This window comes from Prunus dulcis, chromosome 3 (assembly GCF_902201215.1).
Source record: "Prunus dulcis chromosome 3, ALMONDv2, whole genome shotgun sequence".
NCBI lineage: Eukaryota > Viridiplantae > Streptophyta > Magnoliopsida > Rosales > Rosaceae > Prunus > Prunus dulcis.
In genome coordinates this window covers 4,380,247-4,401,058 of record NC_047652.1, presented here as the reverse complement: position 1 = coordinate 4,401,058, position 20,812 = coordinate 4,380,247, and the positions used below count along the sequence as shown (strand labels likewise).

Here is a 20,812-nt window from a genome sequence, read left to right as displayed (position 1 = left end):
TGGTCTATCCGTGGCAACGGAAAGCTATCCTTCGGGCAGGCTTTGTTGAGATCGGTATAGTCTTGGCACATTCGCCACCCGCCTGTGGACTTTCTTACCATGACGAAATTTGCCAGCCATACCGGATATGTTGCCTCCCGGATGAAACCGATGGTTTGGAGTTTTTCGACCTCCGTGCGCATCGCTTCGTACCGTTCGGCATCGTATGATCGGCGCTTCTGTCTTACGGGCTTATAAGCGGAGGAGATGGTGAGTTTATGGCTAATCACGTCCGGGGCGATGCCGGGCATGTCCTCGTAAGACCACGCGAAAACTTCCGAATGGTGCCGCAAGAAGTCTATGAATTGCGTTCGGAGGTTCGCAGTGAGTCTAGTGCCGATTCTAACCTGTCGATCGGGCTGCTCATCGCTCAAGGTTATGGTCTCCAATTCTTCGGCAGGTTGTGTGTGAGGGGGGGGAGATTCATCTCTAGGGTCGTCAACCGGTCCAGTACCGTTCGGTAAACCCTGCACCGTCATGGTCTCGTTGGGGAGTTTGAACGAGGTTGCCTTGAGCGCCGTAGCGTAGCAAGTCCGCGCGCTCAACTGATTTCCCCGGATTGCCCCCGTGCCGTTCGGGGTTGGGAACTTCATCAACAGCATGTGGGGCGAAAGATGCGCCTTGATCCTCGTCAGTGCCGTTCGGCCAACGATAACGTTGTATGCCGTCGGGCAGTCGACGATGAGGAACTGATCGTACGTCGTTGTCTTTCTCGGCGCCGTGCCAAATGTAATTGGCAGTCTGACACTACCGATCGGTTGGACCAGGTCTCCAGAGAAGCTTAGTAGAGGTGTCAACTGCCGGTCGACTTGGTTGTCATTGATTCCCATCTCTCTGAAAGCTTCAGCAAAGATTATGCTCACGGAGCTCCCGGTATCGATCAGCACTCGCCCTACATCGTAATCGGCAATTTCAGCTCGGATGATCATTGGGTCGTCGTGGGGATAGAGGATTCCCTCTTCTTCCTCTTGGCAAAATGTGATCGGCTCCCAATGAACTTTTGGTATTTCCTGGAACCGATTCACCTCTATTCCGAGCACCTGAGGAAACTGCGCGGCACGCACATACTGTTTCATCGAACGGTGGCTCATCCCCGCAACGGTAGGTCCTCCGCTGATAGTGCTGATCATGTTTATCTGCCGAGGAGGGGTTCGGCACCGGCGCCGATGGCTGCCGGGCGATATACTGGTCCAGTTTCCCTTCTCGGATCAGCCGCTCCACAATCTTTCTCAAACTTATACAATCTTCCGTGTTGTGGCTGTTGTGCTGATGGTATCGGCAGAATTTACCGGTCTCCCGGTTGTCTTGCCGATTGGGTCTTCTAACATTCGGCTTCGGTATGGCCTCCTGTTCGTTCATCAGAACGGTTTCATACGTGGTATTCAGCAGGGTGAAGACCTCGTTGCCGTGGTCACGGTTGGGCAGGGGTCCTCGGTTGTCGTTGCGACCATACCGCCCTTTCCCTTTCTTTGGCTGATCTCTTCGATCGGCACGGTTGTCTTTCCGCTTATGGCCCGCCGAATATGAGTCGGCCCTTTCGTAGGATGGCGCCTTCGCCGGATAAGCGCTTGGCTCTGCATCCTCTCGGCGTGCCGAAGCGCTTGGTTTTGAGTTGAAGTACTCGGCCTTGGCGTGCACCGCCGCCTGCTTCATCAGCTCATCATACGTGCGCCAGTTGCTGCTGTGTACTAGGTATCGGAAATGCGAGGACCGAAGGCCACTCTTGAAGGCGCCGTAGGCTGCCCTATCATCTGTTTCCGGACACCTTGAGTACTCGTGACTGAAACGCGCCGCATACTCTCTCAGTGGCTCGTCCTCTCTCTGCCGAATCGTGTACAGATCATCGGCAGAGTAAAGACGGTCCGTTTGGATCATGAAGTGATTGAGGAAAATTTGCTTCAGCTCGTCAAAAGAATCCACCGTTTCCGGCTCCAGACGGTAGAACCAATTCAGGGCTGCCTCGGTAAGTGAAGACGGGAATAGCAGGCACTGCCCCTCGTCGCTCAGACCCTTGCATCCGATGGCAGACTGAAATGAATGAAGGTGGGTTAAAGGATCTTCGGTGCCAGTGTAGAAGGGTATGCGCAAGGGCTGCACTTCCCGATCCTGCCGAGAGCGACGGATGCGTCCCGTGAACGGCCCGGGCCGAGCTTTCCCCACTCAGGTTCCTGGGAGCGAGCCTTGTCGTTTTCCATTTTCTGGACCTTCTGAAAAAGGAGTCGGACAACAGGGTCTCGGCTTGGGATTCCTCGGCATCATAGTCTTCCGAGCGCCTTCGCGGGCTCACGGAGTTGCTCCCCCAAGTATTGAGTTGATACCGAACGGTAGGTGGAAGTTTGCGCATCGGAAGGGATATATTCGGATGCAGACTCCGTGGAGTTCAATCCTTGGACCCTCCGAATAGGGTGACTTACTTCCTAGGGCGTTCATCCGGGATTCCCGTAGTCGAGCGCTAATCCTGATCGGGGACCTCTGTCTCTCCGCCTCCCGATCATTAAGCCGGTGTCGGCAATCAGTATAGACCTTCTTCGGGATGTGTGGTTGGTCCCTAGGTGTCGGCACCACCAGTTGTTTGGAGGGCGCGGGCGTTGCCCTTGCTGCCCTTCTGTGCCTCCTCCTATGAGGGGTTCCCAAGCTTTCGGAAGAGTGAGTCGTCTGGATGTTCTGCGTGGGCTGCTGGTGCAGCAGCTGCCGTTGAGTTTCGTCCACTTTGGACGAAAGGTGGTGGTTGTGCTCCTGAAGCCTAGCCATGTCCTTTCGCAGGGATGCGATTTGGGCTACTAGCTCGGCCTCGGCGGTTGTTTGGGTTGAGGGGGCGTTTCCGTAGGGAGTGCATGGGGGTAGCGCTGGGCTAGCCCCAGCTTGCCTTCCGAACGGTGCCCCGTCCTCCGGTAGGAAAGTGGGTATTGAAGTGGTCCCCATGTGTTTAGGGGATAGTGGGTTTTAATTGTTTTTCGTTTCCCACAGACGGCGCCAAACTGTTGATGCGAAAAAGTGGTTTGACACGTGGTTCGCCCAACTTAGTGATATCGTGCCTTCGGAAGGGAGTTGGTCTTCGAAAGATCAGGTTCCTGCAAAAAGGGAACGTTCGGTAAGACCTTGGGGTACCGGTGCGGTACCGGCCGAAGGCTCTCCGATGCTTCAGTAAGTACGGATTTAGTAAATGTCAGATTACAGATCAAGCGATAGCGTACCGTTGATCGTTCTCCCTCCTTCTTTTGGGAATAGGGGTCTCCTCATATAGGCCTTGGGAGGTGTGCATTATGTTTATATTTCCGATGTGGGACTGTAGGAGCTGGTCGAGAGCATGACACGTGTCCTAGGTCAAAAGTGTCAGGATGTATAGGATTCGGTGGGGATATGCCGAAGGACCCGTAATGTGAAGTTGTCGATTCTGTCCACGTGTCAGGTGGTCATTGGTCGTTAATATACGGTATAAACACACTCATCTTTTTATTTTTCATTTTTCATTTTTTTGGGAGAATCTTTGTCAAGTGATGTCATGGTGATGGAGCTACATGTGTTTTTATACACAAACACATGCAGCCATAGAATAGGATGCAAGAATGGTGGACCCAAAAGAAGAAAGGAGTCTAAAACATAAACATAAGCAATTTTTGTGTTTCAAACTTCCATAAAATCATATAATCATTTCCATGCATCTAGGCTAGGGCTATATGTTTCTTTCCAACATTATACCAGAATCATTTATGACTCTAAAGCACGCCATAAAGTATCATTTATGACACAAAGCTGCAAGTAGTAAACTCTCGTCGTAAATAATGTTCCTTAATAACTACATGTTTTTCTAATCGCCAATTATCCCACCAAAAATATGTCGTAAACCTTATTACGGCGTACATATAACACCATTAACTAATTATAACAGCTTGCATAGTGAGCCGTAATTTTGTGCAAGCAATTACAACATGCACTGGTTGTCATAAATGAAGACTATTAGTTAGCAATTACGACTTATTCCGCACATCGTGTTGGTTTTTTGTTTTGTTTTTGTAATAATAAATCTCATGTTGATTTTATCATTCATTCAGTACATATTACATGTTAAAACTCAAAATTTACAAAACAAATGCCATCTAACCAGTATTAAAGAATAAATTAGATAATAAGCATGAAGAAGATTAATAAAGGGATTAAACTCCATGTGCTTGGATTAATCAATAGAAATTTCAAACAAAAACATAACATTTGATTGATGAACTAATGAATTGATGCACCTAAAGTCAGTAGAACAATACAAAAAAGACCAAGCAATTTCAATAGATGTGCTGACTTTCAAATCTCCAGATCTAAGCGACTTTAATCCTGTGAGAAAGGGTATATGGTGTTTAATATGAGAACTCATAAAATAGTAGTGTTAAAAAGTGTGATATTTGATGACAAATCTTTGTGGAATTGGGAAGCAAATGAAGAGTTGCACATGTTAACTCCTTCGAATAGTAGTGAGGGATCAAGAATAACTGAAGTGGAGGATGAGTTTGAATCACCTAATCAAGCTTTATATGACACCCCAGATCGGCTTTGCCGTAGCACGATATTGTCCGCTTTGGGCATCCCTATACCCCTATGGTTTTGTTTCTGGGAACTCACAAGTAACTTCCCAGTGGGTCACCCATCTTGCAATTGCTTTAGCCCAAACTCGTTTAACTTCGGAGTTCGCATGACTTCGAAGCTAGTGAGCTCCCAAAAGACCTCGTGCTAGATAGAGGTGGTCATGTACATATAAGGCATATCACCTCCTCTCCGTTAGTCGATGTGGGATGTTACAATCCACCCCCCTTAGGGGCCTAACGTCCTTGTTGGCTGTAACACCCCGACTCCAAATTTAATGTCTATTTTAATTGATTTAAAGTGAAATTATGAATTTACCCTTGGGATAGGGGTAAATTGGTCATTTTCTTATCCGGAAGGATTTTGGGACCACGACTGGTATTTTTGGATAGGTGGTACTGAGACGAATTCGTAGACACGCGGTAGGCTTGAAATGGAGTTGTAACGAAGATTTGGCGATCAAAACATTATTAGTGGCAAAACTGTAATTATTTCAAAAAGTTTGGTAAAAAAAATCAGATTTTTCACCTCAACTCTCTCTTTCCTCAAGCGATCAGTTTTCTCTCTCTCCTCGACGTCGATTCTCTCTCTCTCTATGATTCTCCCAGCACCGGCCACGGCCAGGCACGCCATCGGTCCCGATCGACTCCCCTCGACGTCCCGGTCAAGACCCATCAACTTTCCCCGTCGGAAACCATGAATTCAGGCCATGATCTCGACTGGTTCCAACTGGAGATTTCCTGTCGTCGAGCTGCCGTCTCCGTCGCCCAAACCCGTTGATTGAGGTGAGGTTTCTTCTTCTTTTTCCGAGTTCTAGCTGACTGATGCATAGGATTGGATCGATTTGCTGGGTAGAAACTGATTTTGTAAACTTAGGTTTTGGCTGGATTTCAAAGTGAAATTCCAGCCAGTTGCCGTCCGAATTGGACCTCCCCGTAGTTGAATGAAGTGATTCTGACCTTGAGTAGAAGCTAGAATAGGAAGGGTGAGCTCGGGTGTGGAGTTTTTCCGTCATCGGAATTTACTCTACACACCCACACGCTGCCGGCGCATGTGGCGGCGCCTGGCGAGGCTGGTGAAGTTGCAATTTGACCCAATAAGATCCTTAGGTTGTCACGAGTGCATAGGATTTTACGGATCTCAATTCGGGCATCGTTTGACTATCGAACGGATTTTCACATATTGTGCGTTATCCGGGTTCGATAGGTTATGATTGTTAGATCTTTTCCCAATTAAAATATGTTGTTCTAGGTATTCCTAGAACTGTGTAGGACTTCATGGATTATGAATCGGAGCCCCGGATGTTCCGATTCAATAATGCAAAGTTTGTGGGTTAGCAATAACCGTACAATCGTGAATGATTCCTAAACCTGTAATCGGACCTTAGAATACCTTCTTCAACGTACACGTACTGGGAATTTGGGGATTTAAGTATTTAATTTGTGATTTCCGCTTCAAAGTAATTTTATATTAATTAAGGGTTCGAATCTCGAAATAGGTGCTCCGACTGCACGTACTCAACAGGCAGGACCCTCTCGTGGTCAGGCAGCGTGAGAATATTTGTGAGTGGACTTTGTTTTCAATCATATGCATGGTTTTATTGATGAAAGATTTTTGCATAATGTTTTAATGGTTTATTGAATATATTATATTCATGAGTTGAAATTGATGTTTGTATAGCGCTTTGGCAATATATTGTGGGTTTGGCATATTTGGGTATCGAGAGTATATTTTATAAGGATTTTGGGGAAGTATATATATATATATATATATATATATATTCTCTATAGGCGAGATATTTGGGTTGTTGAAGTGTGTTGTGGAAGAACTTGAATATGAGGGGTTGTTGAGAGAAGTTGTATGATTACACTATGTAAGTACCTTCCCCAATTATTAGACTTTCCACACGCGGCGTTGGATGTTCCGGCGTGTGAGACACTTTCCATATGCGGCGTTGGATGTTCCGGCGTATGGAAAGACTCTGTATAGTGTTTAGGGTCATCACCCATGGCGTTGGATGTTCCGGTGTGTGATGATCCAGTCTGCGAGCGTAGGACATAGTTTGGGAGCTTTGAAGTTTCGTCCTCCGGTTGGACCGCTCATCCCTAGACGTAGGATAACACCTGAAAATCCTGCGGACTAGTCAAACGATCCCCTAGTTGGATTGTTTCCCCGATACTTAGGTAGTGTGATGAGTATATTGTATAGCTATGTATAGTTATATATATATATTATATGTATATCTATAGTTGGGAGAGTGAAGAAATTAGAGTTTTTCAGTGGGTTGGCAGGAGTTGCAAGATTGTGAGAATGGGGTTTATGAAGGAGATGACTTGTGTTTTAAGGAATTTTAAATGAATTATGTTTTGAGTAATTATGTAATGAATTGTGAACCTACATGTCTTGAGCATTATTTTTACACGGTGGGGTTACTATATTGTTTTAAATGTAAATCTTGTTTTGTCCACTCACATGCCTTCTGTTTTGGCCCCCCAGCCAGTAGTCGCTCCAGAAAGAATGCAAGTGGTGTACGAGACTCGAACTGTGAACTTTTCTAGTTAGGATTTGAGTAATTTCTTCCACTCAACTGCTCTTGTAATCCAAATTCAGTAGAAAGGCACTATCGAGCTTGTCCAGCCTATTTGTAGCAGCAATAACAGTGACACCAACTCTTGCATGCAAACCTAATTTTAACAGTATTGATCAAGTCAAAGATACAATAGCAAAATAATGATTGCTTTAAGTGAGCATCCTGGCTAATATAGAACCTACTGTGGATCCAATAATTTAGAATTGTTACTAACCATCCAATTCAACAAGCAGATGACTTATAACCCTATCTGAAACTGAATCACTTTCCTTCCCACCAACATCTTCCCAATTAACCTTCGGAATCTCAAGTTTTACCTAGAAGTTTAAAGCAACAAATTAAGAGTCAGGGTACTTTTATCAGTGAGAACATTCCTTCAATATAATTTATGATAGAAATGTTTCCTACCAAGTGACAGTCTAAAGGGCAACATAATTTATGATACCAGTGGCCACTGAAAGAGAGTGCTCCATGGCACCGACAAGATCACCAAGTATCTCCAAACGTTGGTTGGGAGATGGCACACCTGAATGTCAATTTTCAAAATAAAGATATTATTGACAAATATCTGAAAAAAAGAAAACATGCTCTGCATACCAGTATAAATAAATTGATAGTGTAACAAAATAATCTTTATTGGATATTACTTACTACACTTTTTTGGATATTACAACGAGGCAATCAACTTTAGTGCTACGTGCTTCTTTTGTATCACACAAAAGACCAGCTTGGGAATGATTTTGTACAGAGTGGATGAATATGACCCTGCCTGATGGAGGACAACCCATTTGTATTTGAAATATTTGAAGACAATAGCACTCCGTTCTTTGTAACCTGAGAAGAAAAGGTTCTGGGGTAAAAATGCAGACCCCAATTGTTGTGACAAAATAATTTACTCCAATGAATCAACCATTACAATTCCAGACTCCAAACTCCACATCCTTTTACAAAAACAAGTTCATATATGGAACATCATTTGGGTATTTACTGTTTAGAGTTTGGACGCACACTAATGCCATATGTTTTAAGCTTTAATGCCTGGTAATTCATCTGCTGAGCGCATTTTTTTCTGGTTCTTAGAAAAACCATTTGTCACAATTGCCATATCAAATAAAGGGATCAAAAAAAGTAACCCAGTTGCCATTCAAACCTTAGAAGAAGGAAAAATCGTTGCAAGAGCAAAGTAGTTCCCTGCGTCATCGGTTAACTGCCCACAAGAATCAATCCCAAAACGTCTAGCACATTCATCTGCTAGTGAGCTAAGAGGAAATCCATCTGACAATCTACTCTTCAAACAAGGAAGAGACACCTAAGAAAACATGACACAGTTAAACCAACAACAACAAAAGAAACTAGCTTTGGATTTTTTATTTTTTTATACAAAGAGAACATGAAAAAGTGGAAACTTACCGATACAATGGATCAGGGAGTGAAGGAAGAGGCAACCATGGAAGGCTCTGAAAGCCAAATTTTACGGCTTTTGGGGTCGTCCTGAACATCAGTGACTCGGCCAATGAAAGCAGAGTTCCCAATCAGACATGGGAATTTAACCGAAGCTAGTTCAAGAGAGCCTGCAAAACTCTCTTCAGTATCTTCAAAATCAAGTGACCCAGGTGAAGAAAACTTGTTAGAATTCGACAACTTTGTCTTTCAATGCTTTTTTCCCTTTGTAGAAGGCATCTGTAAATACAACACTAACAAGGTGGGTGTTTTGGTATGGGCTCCCTGCTATGACTATGAGAAACAAATGGTTTCAGTTGACACAGAAAACAGAGTAAGCAACAGAGAAACAGAGAGGGAACAGGGTGACAAGAATGCGTGAGGCGCGAAGCACGCTGGAGACGGCTAAACCCGAAGCCGTCCAAATGTGGGCTACTTATAGAAAACGCGTTGACGTGAAGCTCTATTAGGTAGGGCTGGGCACGGTTCGGTTTGGACCGGTTTCGGGAAAAAAATGGAACCTGATCCGATAGTGCAGACCGATTCGGTTTGGACCGGTTCTGCTCAACATCCATACAGAAATCCGAACCAAACCGGACCTGTCCGGTTCCGGTTCGGTTCCTGCGATTCCGGTTTTTATTTATTTATTTATATAATTTAAAATTTAACAAATCTGCCCAAAATGTATTTATATACTAACATACCCCAAATTTGAGGTTCCATCAAGCTTTCAACACATCAAAATGAATCCAACTTCAACAAAAACTTCAACAAAAACAATCCAAATTCAAATGAATCCAACTTCAACAAAAATTCAATCCAAATTCAATCCAACTTCAACATCATCAAAATGAATCCAACTTCAACAAAAATACAATCCAAATTCAATCCAACTTCAACATATAAATTACAACCCAAATTAAATCAAACTTCAACAAAATAAGTTCCAAAATAAATTACTAGCCAAATACAACCCAAATTCAACCAAATATACATTACAACCCAAATTAAATTCCTCCTAACATTGAAAAGTAGTTGGAGCTATGGTGCTAGGTGTGGATGAACTCATAATATCTACATAAAAAAACATAAACACATTAAAACATTAGTCCAACATACATATTATATAATACATTAATAAAGCACATATAAAATTACAAAGACATACCTAATTCAATCGATTCATAGAACTCCATCTCTTGAATTGTTGGCTCATATTGTAAAGAGGATATGTCATCCGACCTTAACCAATTTTGAGAGCAAATTAAGGCCTCCACAATCTTAGGAGTCAAAGAATTTTGCGAGTGATTCTACTTTTTTTTTTTTCCTTTGTTGCAAGATTAAAAACAATTAGGTGGGAGCATAAATTTGCCCCTTGAGTTAAGTATTTCGATATCTCCCAATTAAAGTGAAAAAACCAAATCCCAAACTGATACGATTTCATAAGAGAAAAGGAGAGCAAAGACTTACAGCTTCAATGTCAATTTTGTAAACCCAAAGCTTCCTTCTTTCTCTGCAACTTGTTCTATATGCCACAACAATATGCCCAACAGCCAAAACCATTGAGCAGAAGCACCAAACACATACTCTGCTCTTACATACTCTGCAATATGCCCAACAATATGCAGAATATCAACACAATGCCTTACGAAGTTCAATTTAGTTCTTAGCTTTTAAAACTTAAGATCTTGCATTTGTTGATGTCTATTAACTGCAAACATTTGGAGTAAGACAACAAACCCAGAAAAGCAAATAAATAAATAACTTTGCATCAACAATGAACCCCTATACATGAACTACAAAATCAATAAGCAGACCATCAATGGTTCCAAAATAGTTGAGTAAGAACTGAAAATGCATCTAGGATCCATTGTAATTTTTGCTTAATTAGCAAACCAAAAAATTGAAAGCAACATACAATACAAAGCACAACTTCAAATTTATATTGGCTTCTAACTATAACAGGATCCGAATTGAGACAACAGTTGTAGAAAGGTTTAACATTTTATCTCTGTTCTCTCCCTACATCATTCCAGCAATAGACAAAGCAGCAAATAGTATAAATAAATTTAAAGAAAATCAATTTAACGTAATCAAGATTATTAAAATCATACCAATAAGGCCATATCAAATTTGCATCTCTTATATTGTTTTTACTTCTTCTTTTATTTGCAGAGGCACTGCGTGAGTTTGTGAACTGAGCTGGGAGGTAGACGGAGGCAGGAAAAATGGATGCAGATGCTAAGGACGAAGGTTACAAACTTCCACCAGATTTTCAAGAAAATACTAAAGAAGCACTTGTCGATTTCACTGTGACCGACTCCACAGAGCTTTGGCTCATTGATTTGCCTAAAGATCAAGTATGTTTCTTTTTGGGTGGGGGGCTCTTTTCTAATACTTTGTATCAATGCCAGTTTATAAGTTTTCAGTACAAAGAGAGACGAAAAATATGCAAGCTTTAATAATCTGTCCAAGTCATTACAGTGTTGTGCTTTTCTCGCTTGAGAGGGGAGTGATTATGGAAAGTGCTTTTTTTAATCTGGGAAGAAGTTTTACACTGAACTAGTTCATGGAATCACAATGCGAACAACAAACTAAAAAGGAGAGAGATAGAGAGAGAATCTGACCTGCAACGACTGAGAGAGGCTAAGAGAAGAGCGGCGGCAGAGAGGGGTGTGACTGTGACGTGCTGGTTGAGAGAGAGGTTTGGAATCGGTGGCTGGTGGCTGGCGGCTGGCAGAGTATGAAACGAAATGGGAGGGAGGAGAGGAAAGAACGAAGAATGAAAAAACCTAATCTGAAATTGGTGTAATCCTGTGTGTGTGCTACCTATGGTAGCAGCATACACACCCAATCAAAATTTGACAGGTATGAAAATATATATAATTTCAAATATAAATATATATATAATATTGAAAAAATATATAAATTAATTCTATTGGACCGGTTCGGATTGGACCGGTTCCTTAGGATGGAAAACCAGAATCGGAACCGGTCTAAACCGGTTCGGTTTGGATTTTTCTCGATTTTTGACTTTTTTGGTCAACACGATTTTTTTCGATTTTTTCCGGATTGGTTTAGTTCGGTTTTACGGTTTTGCGGTTCAAATGCCCACCCCTACTATTAGGTATTGCTGGTCAATCCGTATTGGGCTTTTCTGGGTCCGATAGAGATTGGGCTTCTTTCTTTTTTTTCTCTTTAACCCATTTGTGTTGTGGGTAAACCCTTAAGCTGAATGCCTTAGAGTCAAAGTCACAAAGTCCTTTCTATTTCATTTTATAAGCTTTATTTTTTTCTGATGTAATTTGAGCCATTGGATTATAGTCCAAGTGGTCTCTTATCTTGCCTAGGATCTAAGTGTCAGATTATGACAAGTGAGATCATCTCATAGGATGATAGAATCAAAGGCTAGGATTTAATTCCTTTGTAAATCAGTTAGAGAAGCAGCTCACTTCTCTCACTCATACTTATATACATGAAGTGTGGAATATGAAATATAGAAATCTAAAGTTTTTCAAAGAGCAACGTTCTCTTCCTCATACTCTCTGTGTGATCTCTTCCTTCTTCCCAAAACATCCAAACTGCTGAAAACATTGAACTCTAACATGGCCTCAGAGCCAGGTTTGATCGCTTGAGCTGGGCGTGAATCTGTGAGCAGGGAGAAGGAATTGATTTGAGCCGGGTCTGAGCTCCTTTGACGATTGCAGCAGAGATTTCTTGAATCCAATGTCTAACATGACAGGATCGGGCACTACTGAGCTTCGCACACCAGTTTTCAATAGAGAAAACTATGAGTTCTGGAGCATTCGGATGAAAACAATACTGAAATCTCATGGATTGTGGGATCTGGTTGAACATGGCTTCAATGCTTCATATCCAAAGAAGGAAAAAGAGATAGAAGAGACTAAGGTTGCTGAGAAGTCTACAATGGCTGAGCTTCTGATGAAGGATGCTCGTGCACTTAGATTGATCCAAAGTGCTGTCTCAGATCAGCTCTTCCCCAGAATTGTGAATGAGGAGACCTCAAAGGGAGCTTGGGATATTCTGAAGCTGGAATTCAGAGGAGATAAACAGGTACGAAATGTAAAACTGCAAGGATTGCATAGAGAATTTGAATATACTCGCATGAAAGACAGTGAATCCCTATCTGTATATCTTGCTAGATTGTTTGATATCTTGAATCACATGAAGAGTTATGGTGAGGAACTATCTAGGGAGAGAGTTGTGCAGAAATTACTGTTTAGTTTGCCAAAATCATATGATTCCATCTGCTCTGTGATTGAACACTCCAAGGATCTTGAGACTCTTGAAATTCAAGAAGTAGTTGCTTCGCTGAAGAGCTTTGAGCTCAGATTGGATCGACACAATGAGAACTCTACAGAAAGGGCCTTTACTAGTCTGAATATTGAAGAAAAAAAATTCTAAGAGTGGAGCTTCTTCTGGAGATCAAAAACCTCAGAAGAATTGGAAATCTAACAATGGGAATAAAACGGCTTGTAAACACTGTGAGAAATTGCATTTTGGCAAATGTTGGTTTGAAGGAAAGCCTAAATGCAAAGGGTGTGGGAAATTTGGACATATGCTCAGAGAGTGTCATGGAAATAAAAATGTACAGAAATTGAACTATGCAAATCAAGTTGAAGAAACTGGAATCCTGTTCTATGCATGCAATGCTGTGACAGATGTGAAGGAAAATCATTCTTGGTACATTGACAGTGGCTGTAGTAACCACATGACAGGTGATGAGAGTCTGTTAGTCAATATACAAAGAAATTTGACTTCTAAAGTAAAGATGGGTACTGGAGAAATAGTTCCAGTTGCAGGAAAAGGGACTCTTGTGATAAAAACCAAGTTGGGTAAGAAGCACATTCAAGAAGTAATGCTTGTACCTGGTCTTGAAGAAAATCTGCTTAGTGTTGGGCAAATGATGGAGCATGGGTACCATCTTGTGTTTGGAGAGAATATGGTGAATGTTTATGATGATCAGTCACTGAGAAATCTGATTGTGAGGGTTCAAATGACCAATAACAGATGCTTTCCACTTACAATGATGCCTGCAAGTGATTTGGCCTTAAAGGCAAGTGTTACACACTGCTTGCAGACATGGCATAAGAGATTGGGGCACTTAAATGAAAGAAGCATAAAACTGCTTGAGGATCAAGGCATGGTACATGGCTTACCTCATTTGGAGCAAATTTCAGTAGTATGTGAAGGCTGCATGCTAGGAAAGCAACACAGAGATTCTTTCCCTTTGGAGTCCACTTGGAGAGCTACAAGTCCTTTGGAATTGGTTCATACAGACATCTGTGGACCAATGAAGACTGAATCCATCTCTGGAAATAGGTATTTCTTGCTGTTTACTGACGATTGCACTAGAATGTCATGGGTATATTTCATCAGAAACAAGTCAAGTGCACTCGAATGTTTTAAAAAGTTCAAGGCTATGACTGAGCTGCAAAGTGGATATAAGATAAAAGGCCTGAGGAGTGACAGGGGTGGAGAGTTTTTATCCAGTGAATTTAACAAGTTCTGTGATGAATTTGGAATTCAAAGGCAGCTAACTATAGCATACTCCCCTCAGCAAAATGGAGTTGTTGAGAGAAAGAACAGGACAGTAGTGGAAATGGCAAAATCTATTCTGCATGAGAAGGGTATGTCTTATGATTTTTGGGCAGAAGCTGTAAATACTGCAGTCTATCTACTAAATAGATGTCCCACCAAGTCTCTCAAGAAGGTAACACCATTTGAAGCTTATACTGGCAGAAAACCAGGAATTGCACACTTAAAGATATTTGGATCTCCTTGTCATGTGCTCATTCCTTCAGCATTAAGGCATAAACTTGAAGAAAATAGCCACAAGTGTATTTTCGTGGGTTATGGACTCTGTGAAAAGGGCTACAGACTATTTGATCCAAGCACTAGAAAGGTTATTCTGTCCAGAGATGTGCAGTTTGATGAGAATGGCTCATGGAAGTGGGAGAATGCAAGTGCAGGAGAAATGACAGTCCCTGTGCCTACTGAAAATCAAAATTGTAATCCAAGTCAAAGCTTGGATACACAAATGCAAATGGATGAAGGAATCACACAACAAAATGAACCAAGTCAAAGCTTGGATACACCAATCCAAATGGATGAAGGCTTTACTCTGCAAGATGAAGGAATAAGTGAAAGTTCTCAAGCTATAGATCACACACCAAAGAAATGGAGAAGTGTTAACGAAATCATGGCTCAGTGCAATATGTGCATTGTGGAACCTGACAGTTTTGAAGAAGCTGATCTTGATGAGTCATGGAGGAATGCAATGAAGGCTGAGCTGGAAATGATTGAGAAAAATAATACATGGAAACTAGTGGACAGACCATTTGGCAAGCCAATTATTGGTGTCAAGTGGGTCTACAAAACTAAACTAAATCTGGATGGATCTGTACAGAAAAACAAGGCCAGACTTGTGGCAAAAGGCTACTCTCAGAAGCCTGGAATAGACTATAATGAGACGTTTGCTCCAGTAGCAAGATTGGATACCATTAGAACCTTGATAGCACTTGCTGCACAGAAGGAGTGGAATCTATATCAACTGGATGTAAAATCTGCTTTTTTGAATGGAGTGTTAAAGGAAGAGGTTTATGTGGAGCAGCCACAGGGTTTTGTGAAGGAAAATGAAGAAATCAGAGTGTATAAGTTGAACAAGGCCTTGTATGGACTAAAGCAAGCCCCTAGAGCCTGGTATGATGAGATAGACTCTTACTTCAACAAGGCAGGATTCAAGAAAAGTCCTAGTGAAGCAACACTCTATGTCAAAACTAGTGAAGATTCAGGTATTCTTATTGTCTCACTCTATGTGGATGATATTGTCTATACTGGAAGTTGTCCAAAGTTACTTGAAGAATTCAAAAATGATATGATGCAACATTATGAAATGTCTGATCTTGGACTGCTCTACCACTTTCTTGGGATGGGAGTATTACAAACAGATAAACATATCTTTCTTCATCAGAAGAAATATGCTTTGAAGGTGATTGAAAAGTTTGGATTGAAGGACTGCAAGTCTGTGGTGACTCCACTAGTTGCAAGTGAAAGGCTGTGCAAGGAAGATGGTAGTGAGGCAGCAAATGAGAGTGAATATAGACAGATTGTAGGTAGCCTGCTCTATTTGACAGCTACAAGACCAGACATAATGTTTGCCTCTAGCTTGCTTGCTAGATTCATGCATAATCCTACTAGAAAACACATGGGAACAACCAAGAGGGTATTGAGATATATTCAGGGACACTTGACTATGGAATAGAATTTATAAAAGGGAAGACAGCTACCTTGATTGGGTATTGTGACAGTGACTGGGCAGGAAGTGAAGATGATAGAAGAAGTACTTCAGGATATGCATTCACACTAGGATCTGGTATGTTCTCATGGGCATCAATTAAACAAAACACAGTAGCCTTGTCCACTACAGAGGCAGAATATGTTAGTGCTGCTGAAGCAACATCACAAGCTAAATGGCTAAGGTTCGTACTTGAAGATTTTGGAGAGGAACAAGTGGAAGGTACACCAATTTTGTGTGATAACACCTCTGCCATAGCAATGGCAAAGAATCCAGTTTTCCACCAGAAAACCAGACATATTAGCAGAAAGTTTCATTTCATTCGAGAAGCTATTCAAGCAAAGGAGATTGAACTAATCTACTGCAAAACAGAAGATCATATTACAGACATACTAACCAAGGCTTTGTCCAAGGATCGTTTTGTGTATCTAAGAGACCTATTTGGTGTGAAATCAGCTAAAGGGTTAGAAGGGAGTGTTGATGTGTAAACCCTTAAGCTGAATGCCTTAGAGCCAAAGTCACAAAGTCCTTTCTATTTCATTTTATAAGCTTTATTTTTTTTTTCTGATGTAATTTGAGCCATTGGATCATAGTCCAAGTGGTCTCTTATCTTGCCTAGGATCTAAGTGTCAGATTATGACAAGTGGGATCATCTCATAGGATGATAGAATCAAAGGCTAGGATTTAATTCATTTGTAAATCAGTTAGAGAAGCAGCTCACTTCTCTCACTCATACTTATATACATGAACAATGGAATATGAAATATAGAAATCTAAAGTTTTTCAAAGAGCAACGTTCTCTTCCTCATACTCTCTCTGTGATCTCTTCCTTCTTCCCAAAACATCCAAACTGCTGAAAACATTGAACTCTAACAATTTGGTCATAAATCCAAATTTTTATCTTCCAAATAGTAATTATTTGGGATTTATCTGGACTCAAACCAATTTTTCCCCCAATCCGACTCAAATTTTAAGTCTGCAACTTTATTAAATTACTTAAGAATGGCTCAAGTCTATTTTTTTTTTCATGGATAACTTTTCTTCATTTAATCTTTTTAAATAACTTCATAATTTAATCTTTTGAACAATTTGACCTAAAAAAATTGAAATTCCATAAATATAATTTTATTTGAGAAATAGGTGGGTATTTATAAAGTTTGGAGTGAGTTTTGGGGTTGGATATGATTTAGATTAATTTCAAATATTATTTTAACTGTTGGATTTAAATTTCAGGCGTTGGATCTTTTTTTTTTTTTTTTTTTTTTTTTTACCTTTAAAATAGTTTTGATTTAATATGGATAGTCAATTTGGTTTACTATTGGAATAATAATAACAAAAATTAAAATAAAAAAAAGTTATGCGAACCAGCCTGTGACACCATTCGCGACAGCTTCTGCAGCATTAGCAATGCATGCCCCATGGTTACCTCCTTGCACAATGGCCTGTATCATGGTTGTGTGGGGTCCACCAAAAAAAATTCTAGTTTAGGCAATAGCAGGACTAGTATTTGCCCCAAGTTTAAGTTTTCCCAAATTTTAGCCCTTTATTTTTCTTGGATTGGGAGAAGAATTGGGCTAAAATTTGCTATTTTTTGGGTTTGGCTTGATGGGTTGGCGATGGCCTAATAAGAGGTTATAAGGAGGGCTTATTAGATGGCCAGTTTTGAACCTCTCAATATAGTCCCCTCATTATAGATGCTCCCTTTTTTCTTTTTTTTTTGTTAATACAAAAAGGGGAGAAAAGTTCTTCTCATACACACACTGTCATGGTATCATGGGATTCAAACATGAAGTCACTGATTTGCAAGTCAAGATTCTTTCTAGTAAGCTAGACCTTGTTGGCTAGAAGCTCCCTTCTTTCTTATTTGTTGAGTACTCAAAAAACGGTCAATGATATGGAGTCAACATGAGAGTGGTCAAAAGAAAAGGCTTATTGGAAGGAGAAAAGGCTACAATTGCAAGCTCAACCCATAAAGTGTGCAAAGCTCACACAAGAAGAGCCCCCACCGGCGTTTGGAGCATTTGACTTGTAAATTACTTCTCTTGAGTATTTTGGCAATTGCAGTCTTTGCTAACCCTGGCCTGGCATCTTGTTCTTCATTTCGGAGATGGCCATTGCTAGCTTGTTGTTTGCTTGCAGTTGAGCTTGTGATGGTTGGAAGGGGATCCAAAAACTTGTATTCATAGAAGGCTGTAGAACAATTGTTGCCCATGCATTTATAACTTAAATAATGTATTTTCTAAATTAGTATGTACTGTTTATTATTTGAGTAAAGACATTTTGAAATAATGTATGTTGAAAACAGATAATGGGTTTAACAAACCACGAAACACTTGAGGCTTCAATACCATCATATTTTGTAGGCTTCCTAAACCATTTGCTACGAGTTTCAACAATTTGACACCAAAGACACAGCAAGGGCTGGTGAAATTACCAAGGTAGATTGCTCAATAAGCTTTCTCATGAAACTTTAAATAAGGGTGAAGAAAGACTACAATATCTTGACCGCACAAACTCTCTTCTTTCACAGCTCCATACATAAAGTGTCTGCCAGTAACATCTTGCAGCAGACAAAATCTTCGTGTGGATGACACACCACTCCTAATCTAACTACGATTTGACCGCTTGGGCTCGAGGCCTCCAGAGTCCAAGTCTATACTTGTGGGTGTATTTCAAGATCAGCTTCCTCTGCAAACGGGAAATCAGATATCAGATTTCTAAACAATGTCTGTATGAAGTAATCAAATTATTGTCATCATGAAATGAACCACAAAGACAGAAACTTTAATGTGTTAATGTCCAGCAGGCGTGTGTGTGTCTGTAGAGTAAGTGATAAACTCAGAGATTGATTACGTGTTTGCAAGGGATGCCAAGTTTCTTCAGCTTGAGAGTACGAGTGACAAGCAGCTTTTGGAAATCACCAATCTCAGATTCAAGCTTGGACACATGGGATTCCACACCATTGCCAATTCCATTCAGAAACTCTGGTATTCCAACCTTCACTGCAAGAAAAACAACCACACAAACCCAATTTTTAGGTTTCCCCTGAACCTATTGTCCAGAAGTTTATCTCTTCTAAGTTTTCTAACAAAACCTCCATTTCATTTAAATAAATAAAAAGGGTTGTTACTTTGACACGTAGACTGGCCCATTTTAGCCTACTACACAAAATTAATCACTTTCAATTCCCTTCAACATTCTCAATCTTTTAGTAACAGGATGAGAATAAAGCAAAATTTCTTGATTGCAAAGAAAAGGTACAAAACAGAACCCAAATCGGATGTTTAGTAGTCGAGAGAAAAATTATTCATTAAATAGATAGTTACATCAACAAGAAACATGAACTTACAAAGCCCAAGATTTCACTTGCCATTCTTTATGTCCCCAACTTTCTCAGCAACCATACAGGCGAGGCAACATAAGCATACCAAACCACATTGGGCCATTCTTCATTATTGTTTTTGGAGAAGTGATCAATAAAGCTTGTCACTTCTATCAAAACCTAAATATAAAGCATTACAAAAACCCAAACTTTATGTTCTCATTTCTTTCCTCTTCTTCAATTTTTCAGCATACAAACAAAACCTCTACTGCCACCTAGCTACTTAGCCACATAGACAGTGTATCATTTAAATTTGAAGAAATGCAAATCACTAAATTCATGAAACCCAGAAATCTTATTCTCTATCATTTGCTTGGGAACCAAAGAAATGTTGAAGGATCAACAAATACGTATCAAAACCCTAAAAGCAAAATCTTTGCTTACCTAGGTATGGGTTTGATTTGGTGGAGAATTTGGCAGACCCGGTTGTTGAATATGGTTCCAAAATAGCTCTTGTGCTGAATAATATTTGCCTCCATGCCATCTTCTGTTGAATAGAAATGTTCAAATTAACAAACACACGCACATATAGAAGAATTGAACACATACACACGCATAAACCCTGAATTCAGCTCACTGAAAATCCAAAAACCTTGCAAACAGAGCAATGGAAGAGAATGAACTGACACTGTGTCACTCAGAGAAGGAAATCTTAGAAAATGAGATAAAGCTCAAAACTTACCCGATTACCTGAAGGAGGGCAGCTGAAAAGATCGGTTGAGACTGACTCTGTACGTGAGACTTCGGAGAGGGCTTGGTTACAGGAGAGGAACGGGAGGTTGGGCGGGATGCGGTATGGGCTAGTGTTTGTTCCGCTAAAGTGGGCTATGGAAAAGCACTAAAATTGGCCCATGAAAAGCCTCGTTTTCATTAGAAGCCCACTTTATTTATTTATTTTTTTTCTCCGTCACAGTTTGGTATGTATGATATCAGTCCTGATCTCTTGGACCCCTGTAGTCCAAGAGATTTATGGTCACTCACCGTTGGATGTAAATTCAACGGTTGACTTGAATCGGGTAATAATCATTTATGTCATATTGCATTTATATATATCATTTTGAACCATTGGATTAATATCCAACGGTGGGTGACCACAATCTCTTGGACTCCTGTGGTCCAAGAGATCAGGACTGTGTATGATATATTATTTTTGTATATATGTTAAATTGTGATTCGAATGAAAGAGAAATGAGTCTTCATATACGCCCTAAACACCGTACTCCAAATTTCCCCAAATCTGTCCTCATACTCAATTTTTGTCCTTCATACCTAATCCATTAGGGTTGAAGTCCCAAGAACACCCTAATCGGTGGGGATGCAAAAGAAAGAATGAGTGGAGAAGCACTAGGTACTTTGTAAGGTGGGTAGAGAAATCAATATAAGAGATGGAAGTAGAAGCACCCCTTTTAAATCAAACGGACCTCAATGTCTTATCTTTTTGTCTTGGGCTTCTACAAAGAGACAAGGGATA

General features: G+C 40.8%; 1 protein-coding gene and 1 long non-coding RNA gene across 2 annotated transcripts; both read right to left on the bottom strand.

Moving 5' to 3' along the window:
• Positions 1-9,524: 9,524 nt before the first annotated feature.
• On the bottom strand, positions 9,525-10,187 carry LOC117623242. The gene is made up of 2 exons (XR_004585101.1): positions 10,112-10,187; positions 9,525-9,715 (listed from the first exon to the last, which is right to left on the bottom strand). It is a non-coding gene; the product is annotated as an uncharacterized LOC117623242 (long non-coding RNA).
• An 8,007-nt stretch (positions 10,188-18,194) lies between these two features.
• LOC117620592 lies at positions 18,195-20,159 on the bottom strand. Its single transcript, XM_034350705.1, has 4 exons — positions 20,024-20,159; positions 19,726-19,828; positions 18,813-18,961; positions 18,195-18,647 (listed from the first exon to the last, which is right to left on the bottom strand). The coding sequence occupies exons 2-4, from the start codon at positions 19,823-19,825 to the stop codon at positions 18,570-18,572; spliced, it is 327 nt and encodes a 108-aa protein (XP_034206596.1). The 5' UTR covers positions 19,826-19,828; positions 20,024-20,159; the 3' UTR covers positions 18,195-18,569.
• Positions 20,160-20,812: the final 653 nt, after the last annotated feature.